Consider the following 12,879-nt stretch of genomic DNA (forward strand, 5'->3'; position numbering starts at 1 on the left):
GCCGGCCCTGCCTGCGGGGTGACAGGGAGGGCACCTCTGCGAATGGCAGGCGTCCTTTTAAGGCTCCGGGAGGAAGAGAGGCTTAGGGGGAAGTAGCTGGGGCTGGTTTGGGACACGTTGACTCCCCGGTTCCAGGGAGGCGAGGACTGGGGAGCGCTGTGTAGTGTAGACCCTCCTGCCCGGGCCCTTTTGACTCCCGCCTGCCTTCCTCCTTTCCAACCTCTGCTGGGCCTTGGGTTGCAGGGAGCCACACTGTGACCTGGAGGCCGGCGCCGCGATGGGTGTGGGCCTGGTGCGCGCCCTGCCCAGCACCTGCGAGCCCAAGGCGGAGGAGCAGCCGGAGGATGCGGATAACCAGCGGAACGTCACTCGGATGGGCACGCAGCCCTCAGAGCCCAGTGCCGCTGTGCACGTCCCAGTGGCGCCGCCCGGCCCGTCTGGGGAGACCACGGCTGTGCCCAGTGAGTATCTCCCGAACCAGCAGGGCAGGCCCACCTTCGCAGGCCCCACTGCGTCCCTCGCTCTCTGCACGTGCAGCGGCCTGGGGACAGAGCTGCCTCTGTGGCCCCCCAGGAGAGAGGGCCGTTGCTGGCCGCACCAGTGCCTCGACGCCCTTTGCTCCTAGTGCCGCAGGCGAGCACTGCTCCTGTCGTCTGTCTGTCACTTAGGCGCTGTCCTCCTGCCTCCAAAACATCTGCAAGTTCCCAGCCAAATCACTAGGGTGCTGGGGACACCGCAGGGGGCGCCAGGGCTGCCCTTGGGGCTGCTGTCCCAGGAGAACAGACCACACAGGAGCAGCTAAGGACCAGGCCACAGACACCCGGCCGAGAACTTGCGGGTGCGGCGGGGAGGTGCGGGGGGCGGTCCCCCACGCCCTGCTGTCCCTGCTGAGCTGCCATCCCCTTTCCCCCCTCGCTCATGTCCGCGAGGCCCACACTGAGCAGCCTCACCCGCTGTGTGCAGGCGCTGGGGCTCCGGGGGCACACGTCGCTCTTTGGGGCAGGGAGGGACTGCGCTGACGAGGACACCTCCCACTGTGCAAGGTGCCTGCTGTTGTGAGCACCGAGAGTAAAGAACACGCTCCCAGCACAGGGGAGGCCACAGGAGCAGAGCGGATGTGGATGCCAATGAAGCGGACCGGGTGCTGCCACACGCCTGCCTGTGTTCGCACGTGTCCACACGCAGACACATGCCTGCACCCACCCTGCTCAGGGGCCCTCACCTGGGCCTGTGGGCCAGGGTGCCCTCCTGGGGAGAACAGGGAGGGCGCCTGGCTCTGGCTGCCTGGCCCCCTCTTCCTCTTCCTGTTTCACCTGGAGGCAGGGGGCTAGTGACTCGTCTTCCCAGACCCCCAGCAGCCAGCCCTGCTCTGCTCCTTGCATCAGCTGAGGACGAGCCACGGCCCACCTGGCTTTTGTTCACGGGTGTCCAGGTGTGGCCCCACCTCCCCAGCCCCTGGCAGCCCTGGTCATTTCACTGTCCCACAGTGTGACCTTTTCCAGGATGTGACATAGTTGTAGTCACACGTGTATAGCCTTGTCAGTCTGGCTTCTCTCACTCAGTCCCATGCGTGTAAGGTTCCTATGTGTCTCGATAGTTCATTTCTCTCAGCCCCAAGTAATAGTCCGCTGTCTGGATGGACCACGGTTTTTTATCCATTTACCTACCTCCTGGAGAGCATCTCAGTTGCTTCCAAATTTTGACAATTATGAATAAAGCTGCTGTCATACGTGTACAGATTTGTGTGTGAACATAGGTTTTGAACTCCTTTGGGTAAATACCAAGGAGAGCGATGGCTGGGTCATATGGCGAGAACATGTTTAATTTTGTAAGAAAAGGCCAAACTAGCTACACACTTAGCATTCCCACCAGCAGGGAGCGAGGCGCCAGCGTGGGGTGTGGCGGAGTCGGATGGTGTGAACTTGCGTCTCCGGTGACGTCCGCTGCGGGCAGCTTCCACTTTGCCCGTTTGCCGTCAGTGTGTCTTCTTTGGTGGGTGTCTGTTAAGGTTTTTGACCCATATTTTAATCAGGTGGTTTGCTTTCATATTGTTGAGTTTTAAGATTCTTTGTACATTTTGGATAACAATCTTTTATCAGATGAGCCTTTGGAAACATTTCCTCCCCGTCTGTGGCTCGTCTTCTCATTCTCTTGGCATTGCCTCTTGCAGACAGAAGTTGTTAATTTAAAAGAAGCTCAGCTTGCTCACGATTTCTTTCGTGGGCCACGTGTTCAGTGCTCTGTCTAAAAAGGACCTCCAGGCCCAAGGTCAGCTAGGTTTTCTCCTAGGAGCTGTAGGGCTTTGCATCTCACAGGTAGGCCTACGAGCCACCTTCACTTAGTGCTTGTGGGGAGTGTGAAGTCTGTGTCTATGTTCATACTTTTGCACGTGATGTCCAGTTGCTGCAGAGCCATTTGTTGAAGAGACTCTTTGTTCCGTCCTGTGGCCGTGGCTCCTTCGTCAGAGACCAGGCGAGCAGCCGTGGGTCTGTCTCCGGCTCCTATGCCTCGCTCTGTGTGCGTGTCCTCTCGCCAATGCCATACCGTCTGGATCGCTGTAGTTTTGTGAGTCTCCAAGTTGGGCAGCATCGGTCCTCTTAACTTTTTTCTTCAGTATTGAATTGTTGCCTACTCTGAGTCTTGCGCCTCCGTATAAACTTTAGAATCAGTTTGTCAATATCCATGGAATTATTTCCTGGGATTTTGATTGTGGCTGCATTAAATCTACAGACCAAGTTGGGAAGAACTGTCATCCTGACAATATTGAGTCTCCCTGTCTCGGAATGTCTCTGCATTCATTTAGGTCTTTGATTTCTATCCATCAGAATTCTGTATTTTTCCTCATAGAGATCTCTTACATATTTTCTTAGATTTATATCTAAATATTTCATTTGGGGGGTGCTAATACAAATGGTATTGTGTCCAACACTCTTACCAGAGGTCCTCAAACTTTTTAAACAGGGGGCCAGTTCACTGTCCCTCAGACTGTTGGAGGGCCGGACTATAGTTTAAAAAAACAACTATGAACAAATTCCTATGCACACTGCACATATCTTATTTTGAAGTAAAAAAACAAAACGGGAACAAATACAATATTTGTATTTGCATGTGGCCCGCGGGCCATAGTTTGAGGACCCCCCGTGCTCTAACCACTGAGCAATGCCAGAGAGTGCTGGTTCTTTTCTGATAGAATCTGTGTTTTCCCTCTTTTTTCTTAGCTGGCCTAACTAGAGGCTTGTCGATTTTACTGATCTTCTTAAAGAACCAACTTTTGGTTTTGTCAATGATCTCTATTGATTCCCCCTCTTAAATTTTATTAATTTCTGCTCTAATTCTTATTTCTTTCTGTTGCTCACTTTGGATTTGCTTTTCTTTTCTTTTTCTGATTTCCTAAGGTGGGAGCTTAGAGTATTGATTTTAGATCTTTCTTCTCTTCTAATGTGTGCACTCAAAGCTACGCATTTGCCTCGTAGCATTGCCTGACAAAGTTGGATAAGTTGTGTTTTCAGTTTTATTTAGTTAAAAATACTTAAAAATTTCTCTTGAGATTTCTTATCTGGCCCATGTGTTATTTAGAAATGCATATTGTGGGACTTTTCCAGTTATCTTTCTATTACTGATTTCTAGTTTTAGGAGTCAGCACGTTTGCCCACTTTTTTAATTGGCTTGTTTTTAAGTTGTTTGAGTTTTAAGATTTATTTGTATATTTTGGATACAAGTCCTTTATTAGGTATGTGGTTTGCAAATGTTATCTTCCAGTTTGTGGCTGGTCTTTTCATTCTCTTAATTTCTGGTGTTTTTATTTTCACTGATGGGAGGGATTCTGCTCTCTGCTATTACTTCTGCCAGAAGCTGAAATCTAGGCTAATGGCTTTTATATGTTCATTTCGTATCCTATTACTTTTCTGGATTCTCAAATTGTTGATCAGTTTTAGCATCGGTTCTCTAAGTATAGTATCAAAACTCCTGCAGATGTAGCACTTTCTAACCATCCTCTCCCGAGTTATGCCTCTTGTTGTCACTTCCTTTGCCTGATTGCCGTGGCCAGCACAGGGTCAGAGAGCAACGGCGCTCATGGGCACCTGCCTGGTGTTTGCCTACACTAGGTAACATGGGTTCTAGGTTTGAGAGATGTGTGTGCGTGTGTGTGTGTGTGTGTGTGTGTGTGTGTAAAAACATGTCACAGGATCCATCAGTTCCTTTTCCATTAAGTATATTGATCTGCAGATGTTAAATTTCCTGAAGGCCTTTCATCGTCCCTAGAGATCACCCACAAAACCTGGGGGTTCATAGTATGAATTTTCTGATATTGAACTGTCTTTGTGATCTTAAACCCCACATGGTTATCATATCTATTTTTTCATGTGGTGCTGGGTTCTGTTTATTAATGTGTTATGTAGGATTTGAGGTTTGATACTTTAAAGTGAGATGAGTTCTGTAGCTTTCTTGTCTTACGTTTGAGTGTTATATGTTTAGATATTGATGTTCAGTAGTTATCTGCATATCACCACAAATCTGTTTCTGAAAACCAAATATTGTAATGCAAGTTCTGTCATCTATTATTTTTTTAAATATATTTTATTGATTTTTTTACAGTGAGGAAGGGAGAGGGATAGAGAGTTAGAAACATCGATGAGAGAGAAACATCGATCAGCTGCCTCCTGCACACCTCCTACTGGGGATGTGCCTGCAACCAAGGTACATGCCCTTGACTGGAATCGAACCTGGGACCTTTCAGTCTGCAGGCTGACACTCTATCCACTGAGCCAAACCAGTTAGGGCTCTGTCATCTATTATTACTATTATTATTTTAGTTAATTCTCATCCAAGGGTATTTTTTCCATTGATTTTTAGAGAGAGTGGAAGGGAGGGATTGAGAGTGAGAAAGAGAGAGGGAGAGAGAAACATTGATGTGAGAGAGACACATCGATTGGTTGCCTTGGCACATGCCCCGACCAAGGCTGGGGATCAAACAGGGGCACATACCTGGGCTGCAGGTTCAATCTCCGGACCGGTCCTGATTGGGGTGTGTGGTGAGGCAACCAATTGATCGATCTCTCTCTTTCTCTGTCTCTCCCCCCTCTTCCCCCCCCCCCACGCTCCCTAAAAATCAACGGAAAAATACCCTCCCGTGAGGATTAACGAACAAAACATATCCTCTCGTTCAGTCTTTTCTCTCGCTTGTCATTTTTATCCTGAATGTTTGTGTCCTCCCCTCTTTTCTTGGTTAGTTAGTGGTTATATTTTTTTGTAGATTTTTACTTAAAAAGACAGTATTTTAATTTATTTATTAGTTCTATGTGTTTTTTTTTAAGTAATTCTTTCCAACTTTACTATTTTCCTGCTGCCTTTATTTATTTATTTATTTATTGGCTTAAAAACCCGAAATTTATTTACTCACAATTCTGGAGGCTAGAGGGCTGAGACCCAGCTCTTGGCAGGATTGTGTCTTCTGTGCCTTCTTGGTTTTACTTGGTTGTTCCTTTTCTAGTTTCTGGAAACTTGGTTTATTTTATTCTTTGATTACTGAAGGCTATGAATTTCCCTCCAATCACTAACCTCACTGTGTCCTATAGCCTGTGACACCTGGTGTCTGTGTTTCATTACATTTTCAAGAAGTCGTGTAACTTGGGTTGTGTTTCCCCTGGTGCCTGGGCTCCCCGGGCCTCCGACGTGGGGCACCTGCACCCGCAGTCACTCTGACCTGCGGCCTTTCCTTTCCTTCCTCCCTCCTGGCCCTGCGGCGCCTTCAGGGCAGGGTCAGGTGGCAGCTGCGGGCGACCGCCCCTTCTCTGCCCTCTATGGAGGGAGCCCGTCCGTCTGTCCATCCGTCCGTCTGTCACCCTCAAGTGGGAGGCTGGCAGCAGTAGTTCTGTTTCCGTTTTTAGGTTCTTCTGTCGATGCGCTTCGTCAGATTCCGCTGTGTCCCCTTTTTGGGAGAGTTTTTATATTGAATAACTGCTGAATTTTGTCAGGTAACTTTCTGTAACAATTGATAGGATCATGAGTTTTTCTCCTGGGGAAAAAGGGGGGGGGGCAAAAGGAGGTTTACAGCTGTGTCTGCGGAACACAGTTTATTCTTGTATTATTATTGATTAGTTATTGTATTGTTTTGCATACCAACACTGCAAACCTACTTTTGCCCCACCCTGTATGCTAGTTTATATTGATTTTCAAATACTCAGCAGCCCTTGATCCCTGGGATAAATTCTACCAGTCGCTGTATGTAATTCCTGTTACATTTTCCTGAGTTCCACTTGCTGCTATTTTGTTAGGCGTTTGCTCTGTGTTCGTGAGGGTGCTGGGCTGTAGTTTTCTTTTTTGTGCTGCATCTCGTTTTGGTGTCAGAAGACTGAACTCATAGAATGAATGGGAAAGTGTCTCTTCTGTTTTTGGAGGAGATTGTGTAGAACTGGTGCTAATTCTTGTTTAAATGTTTGGAAGAATTTGCCAGTGGAACGTTTCTCCTTGGGATGTAAGCTGCTTGTCACTAGTCAGAGGCTGTGTTGTCTGTCACTAGCTGGCGGAAGGGGCTGGGCCGTCCGGGTGGGGGGTCAGGTTGGCGGTGTGTGGTGACAGTGCCCTCATCGTCTGCTTCCTCAGGACCGTGGGGCCAGCCCTGTCTCATTCCTGATTTCGGCCACTTGTCAGTCTTGCTAGAAGTTTGTTAATCTCATTGATCTTTTCGCTGGTTTTCTCTTGTTTTTCTGTTTCCAATCGCATCTGCTCTCTGCTCTTTATCTTCCTCTTTCTGTTTGCTTTGGGTTTGTTTTGCTGTTGGCTAGTGTCCGGAGCTGGAGTGATGTCCTCCTTCCTAACGTGAACGTTGAGGGACACGCGTTCTCTCTTCAGTGCCGTGGTGTCTGTGTCCCACGGTTTCTGCGTATTTTCACGTTCATTCAGTCGCGTTTTGAAATGTTCCACGCAGGCTTTCTTTCCGACTCTGGTTACTGAGAAGTATGTTGCTTAGTCTCCAAGGGTTTGGAGCTTTTGTTACCTTTTTGTCACTGACTCCTGCCTTTGGTCAGTGTGCACACTCTGTGGTTTCAAGTCTTGGAAACCTGGTGAGGTTGGTGGGCAGCCAGGATGTGGCATATCTGAGTCCACGCTCTGCGGGTGCTTGGGAAGACGCGCTGCTGCTGGGCAGACGGCCCTGGGAGTGCCCTCGGTCTGTGCGCGAGGCTGCAGAGCGCTGGGTGAGAGGGACTTCCCGTCTCAGCTGCCGAGCAGCGTGCTGTCTCCACAGTGAGTGTGGGTTTATCTGGTTCTCCTTCCTGTCCTATTGGTTTTGTCTCACATACGTGGCAGCTTTGTGTGTGAGGACAGACACAGCGAGGATGTGTCTTCCCGAAGGACCGACCCTCAGTCCTGTGCTGCGTGTCTCCCTGTACCGGCCGTTTTCTTTGCTCTGATGTCTCCCTTATCCGACATGAACATGCCCCACTCTTGCTTTAGTTTTCTGCTGTGTCTTTTTCACATTTTCACTTTCAAACTAGCTGCATCGTTACATTTTTAGGCGAATTTGCTTAGACAGCATATAGTTGGTTCGTGTTTTTAATTCATTCTGTCAGCTCTGTCCTTTTGGCATAGTTAGACTATTTACATTTAATGTAATTATATATGTTATGGCTTCAGACTGCTGCTGTGGTTTCTTTTTGTTTTTTTCTGTTTTTTGTTTCTCTGGCTTCTTTTCCCTGCCTTCCTTGGGTTACTTGTATATATTTAAGAATTCATTTTGCTTTAACTTTAGCATTTTTTACTGTTTCGCTGTATTTTTTTTTAATGTTTGTTCTGGGTATTACATTATGCAATAACTTACTCCAGTATACTAAAGTTATCACTGTACCAGTCTGAGTGAAGCATGAGAACTTCACTCCTTTTTTCCTCCCCATATATAGTTTAACTAGAGGCCCGGTGCACGAAATTCGTGCACTGGGGGTAGAGGGGGCCCTCAGCCTGGCCTGTGCCCTCTCACAGTCCGGGCCCCCTCGGGGGATATCTGCCTGCCGGGTTAGACCCGATCCCCCAGGAATCAAGCCTAAGCTGGCAGTCGTGGGGATCAGGCCTAAGCCAGCAGTCAGACATCCCTTTCGCAATCTGGGATCCCTTGCTCCTTACCGTTCAGCTCCTTACTGCTCAGCTCGCTGCTCCTTAGCGTTGCTGCAGAGGCGGGAGAGGCTCCCGCCACCTCGGCTGTGCTCGCCCGCCATGAGCTTGGCTTCTGGCTGAGTGGCGCTCCCCCTGTGGGAGCACACTGACCACCAGGGGGAAGCTCCTGCGTTGAGCCTCTGCCTCCTGGAGGTCAGTGCACGTCATAGCGACCGGTCGTTCTGGTCATTCCACCGTAATGGTCGCTTAGGGTTTTATTATATAGATTGTCACAAATATTTCCTGTGTATATATTTAGAACCACACCAATATGTGTTATAACTTTTGCTTCACCCTAGAAATTTAGGAAATTTAAGAGAAGAAAGTATATTGTATTTGCTCATATTTTTATTCCTTCTATTGTTCTTGCTTTCTTCCTGATACTCCAGTATTTCTTCTTTCATAATTTATATTCTGTTTAGAGGACCTTCCTTGGTCATTCTTTTAGTGTAGGCCTGCGGGTGACAGAGTCTCTTAGTTTTCCTTCATCTGATAATGTCTTGATTTTCCCTTCATTCCTGAAGGATATTTTTACTGGGTATAGAATTCTGGGTTGACAGTTCTTTTTTTTTCAGCACTTGAAAAAACGTGTGCCTCTTCCTTGTGACCTCCATGGTTTCTGATGAGAAATCTACTGTCATTCGAATTGTTTTCTTCCTATAGGTAAGATGTTTCTCTCTCGCTGCTTTCAAGATTTGTTTCTTTGTCTTTATATTTCAGAAGTTTGATTATGATGTATGTTGGCATGAGTTGCTTTAGGCTTATCCTGTTTGGGGTTTGCTCAGATTCTTGAATTTGTAGGTTTATGTCTTTTTGCCAAATTTGGAGTATTTCATCCATTATGTCTTTGAATACGTCTTCAGCTCTGCCCTCTTTCTCTTTTCTTTTCAGGACTCTGTTGACGTGAATGGTAGATCTTTTGTTATAGTCTCGAAGGTCTCTGAGACTCTGTTAACTTTTTTCAGTCTATTTTTCTCTGTTGTTCAGATTGGGTAATTTCTTTTGTTCTGTCTCTCAGTTCACTGATTCTCTCCTCTGTATGCTCCATCCTGCTGTTAAGCCCACCTATTGAATTTTAATTTCAGTTATTATATTTTTTCAGTTATAAAATTTATATTTGGTTATTTATATCTTCTAATTCTTTGCTAAAGTTTTCTGTTTCTTTCTGATATTTTTTTCAAGTGTGTTCTTAATAGTCTGTTGAAGCAGATTTATGAACTTTGCATTATTGTCAGATAATTCTAACTTCTGTATTATTTGGTGTCTGTTGAATGTCTTTTCTCATTGAAATGGATATTTTCCTGATTCTTGGTGTGACAACTGGTTTTTTTATTGAGACCTAGACATGTTGATATTATGTTATTAGCCTGTGAGTCCTAGTTAAGTCTTGTCTTAGCTGGTCTACTGTGACACTGCTTAGTGGGGTGAAGCAGGGAAGTGCTTGTATGTCAGCTCCCTGGAAACTGACATCTGGAGTTAGCTTTTACACAGGGCATTAGGCCAGGGCTGAGACCCCCCACGGATGTCCATCTGTTCCATTACCATTTGTGGAAAGGCTCTCCTTTTCCTATGGAGTTACTTAGGCACTTTTGCTAAAAATCAATTGGTGGGTGTTATTTCACTTCAGGAAAAATTTCTGGGATTATGCACTTAAATGTCAGTTCTAGTACATAGTTTTATTTTTATTTTTCCAGGCATCCCAGTTATGTAAATCTTGGATGACTTTGCCTGTTTTTTATTTGACTTTCTGATCCTTTTGGAAACTCATTCCGTCCTGGCCAGGTCGCTCGGTTGGTGAGAACGTCGTCCCGACATGCCCGAGCTGCAGGGTCCCCTCTGCTCCACACCCTCACCAGCACTGTGGTCTGTTGGTTGATTGATGGCAGCCATTCTGGCAGGTGTGAGGCGATATCTCGTTGTGGCTTTCGTGTGCCTCTCTGATGATGAGTGATGTTGGACCTTCCTTGTCATATTTCTATTGGCCTCTGTATGTCCTCCTCGGAGAAGTGTCTATTCGGGTCTCTTGCCCGTTTTTTAATTGAATTGTTTGTCTTCCTTTTGTTGAGTTGTATGAATTCTTTCTGTTTTGGAAATTAACCAGATTATAAGATTTTAATTTAACTGTTTGATTTTGTATTTGTATCTCTTTGGTCTTTTCCTGAAAATTTTTGTCTTTTTACTTTTTTAAAAAAGTTCTAGGTTTTCAGTCATAGTGAGCAGGAAGTACAAGAGCTTTGCCGTAGGCCCCCTGCCAGGCTCCACATGTGGGCAGCCTCCTTCAGCATCAGCATCCCACAGGTGGTGCACTCGTTAGAGTCAGTGCGCCCACAGCGCCACGCCACCGCCACCGGAGCCCACGGCTCGCGTGAGGCCACTCCCGGGCTGTCGGTGCTGTGGGTTTGGGCCAATGTGGTAGACACAATGATATGTACCATTATAACTGGACAGAGTAGGTTCACTGCCCTAAAATCCCTTCTTTTGTCTTTCTACTTGGTGAATTCTGTTTTTAAAATGATATTCTTTTTAAGAAGATTATATTTCTAATTATTTGCTCCTATTGTATAGAAATGTAAGCAGGTTTTTTTATCCAGCCACAGAGTTGACAATCTCTCTTGTTACTCTAAATAATTTTCCTGTAGACTATTTTGTTTTCTGTGTAGATACAGTTACACCGCCTCTGGATATAATTTTTGACTCATGAACTTTAAAGTTTGTTTTTCAATTTCCAGTCGTAAAATTTGAACCTCGATTAGTCTTTGTTTCTGATAACTGCCTGGTCTCTAACTAATGCACTGACAAGAGGACGTGGCCTGTGAGGGGGTGAGGGCCCGTTTGCCTCCTGCAAAGTGACTAGCTCTTCTCTGTGCCCCGTTGACTCGGGCCCCAGCACGTTTTGCTTACATGTCCACGCCTCTGTCTGCCCGGAAGTCCCAGCCCCTGCCTCCTAGTCCAGGATGCGAGGAAGCCTCGGCTGTCAGAGTGTCCCCTGGAGCCCGCTGAGTGCCATGAATGAGGGTGCTCTCCAGAATTAAATGACAGATTTACTCCAGGGTCTTAAGATTGCAAATCGGGGTCCACTGCAGGTCACACCGGAGTGTTCTGAAGAAGCAGAAGAGCTGAGCGTCTTAGGGAGCAGGGCCGCCCCGCATCCTTGGCCTCTGGGTTGGTCTGAGTGGTGATCTCAGGCCGCCAGGCACGCGGACCTGCTTTCCCTGTTCTGCAGAGGGCGCGCGTGGGTTCCCGTAGGCACCAGGCACCGGAAGTTCAGAAGTTTAGGTTCTAGTCCTCGGGCTGGTTAGCGTGAAGTGCTCTGTCCCTTGGGACTCGCCCACGGGGTCTCAGTGGCTTTGTTAGCCTGGCTGTGCTGACTCCACGTTGTTCTTCACGCGGCGCGTGTGCAGTCACCTGCTCGTTTTCTCCTGTTCCTCTGTCTCCTGTTGCCTTGACTAGGGGTCCAGCCAGAGGAGCTTAGAGGAGCGGACGGAGCGTGATCTCCCGCCTCCGCCGTGGCTGCTCTGAGACACACGTCTCGCTGCTCACGGCTCAGCACATGGGCGGCGTTGGTGAATGTCCCCGTGCTTTAAGGGCATGTGTTTTCTTTCATCTCGGGGACATGGCTTTTTCTATTTGTCTTCTGAACCATTTCCTAGTTGCACTGCTAAACATTCCTACACTCACCAGGGTTTTGCCTGACTGACTGGATAAGTGAGCAAGGTGATTTGAAACCCTCCTCGTGGGCCGTCAGCTCTGCCTTTGTCCGCACATGTCCTGATCAATCGCAGCTGTGAACAGTTTGAAACGCAGATGAGAACAGAAAGCCTGGAACAGACGACAAAGTGCTGTATTTTCTGCCACAGTCACGGCATTTCTGATCGCTTTTATGGGGCTTTTTCTTTTACTTCCTCTTTAAAAACTTATTAAAATACACGCGTTTGCCTCCTGCATTGTGAGCTTCTTTACTTGTGTGTAGAGTTGTGTGTCTCCGGAACCGGGCCTGCTGTCCCGTGTGCAGCCGCTCGAGCCTCCGTGCTGGGGCTTCCGCCGGGAACATCCCCGAGCGTCTCCAGTGAGCGTGGCCGAGGGGCACGTGTCCGCCGTTGGACGTGCAGCCCTTCCGTGGCCTGTGTGCCGGGCTTGTCTCTGGTGAAGTCCTAGGAACGGCCGTTAGACCCCGTCACGGGCAGGTCACGGCCACACCTGCCCACTCACGCGCCCGGTGAGGGTTACCTTCTAGGATCTGCTCCATCCGGCGTGGACTTGACAGTGTCCCCTTTTCCTCCTCTCCCTCGGTTCTGAGGTTGGATAACGGCTTGTTCATTTGCTTGGTCACCACATGGTTCCTCTCCTACCGCTCAGAGACGATGAATTCTGTCCGGTTGTTCGTGGCCGCCCTCCCATCGCGCCCTGGGTGGTGGCTGTGGGGTGTGTGGCTCCCCACTCCCCCCTGCTGCCCCGCCTGCGCCCCGCTCCCAGTCTCTCTTCACTTTCTAGACCTTTTCGTGCGCTCAGGCCTTCCTCCAGGGCTGCTCCTCTTCCCCAAGCCGCCCTCCCGCCAGGACTGCTCCCTGCATCGCGGAGGAGGAGCCGCCTGTGGGAAGAGCGGGCTAAGAGCCGGGGATTCAAGATCTCTGCCGCTTCGTAGCCAGAACCTAACAGACAACAACGCCAAGAACAGGCCTCACCAAACAGTAGTGCCCGGGAGACCTCCCTTCCTCCCCCTCCTCCCCCCCA

General features: G+C 48.3%; 1 protein-coding gene across 1 annotated transcript in view; it reads left to right on the forward strand.

Moving 5' to 3' along the window:
- The window catches only part of CACNA1B (calcium channel, voltage-dependent, N type, alpha 1B subunit), a gene marked incomplete at its 3' end in the record, with an annotated part of 138,429 nt that overhangs the window by 74,325 nt on the left and 51,225 nt on the right, over positions 1-12,879 (forward strand). The window contains exons 21-22 of the mRNA XM_014529697.1: positions 136-139; positions 244-461. Coding sequence (XP_014385183.1) covers positions 136-139; positions 244-461 — 222 coding nt within the window. The remainder of the gene's footprint in view (positions 1-135; positions 140-243; positions 462-12,879) is intronic.

The sequence above is a fragment of the Myotis brandtii genome, unplaced genomic scaffold, assembly GCF_000412655.1.
Source record: "Myotis brandtii unplaced genomic scaffold, ASM41265v1 scaffold691, whole genome shotgun sequence".
NCBI classification, from domain to species: domain Eukaryota; kingdom Metazoa; phylum Chordata; class Mammalia; order Chiroptera; family Vespertilionidae; genus Myotis; species Myotis brandtii.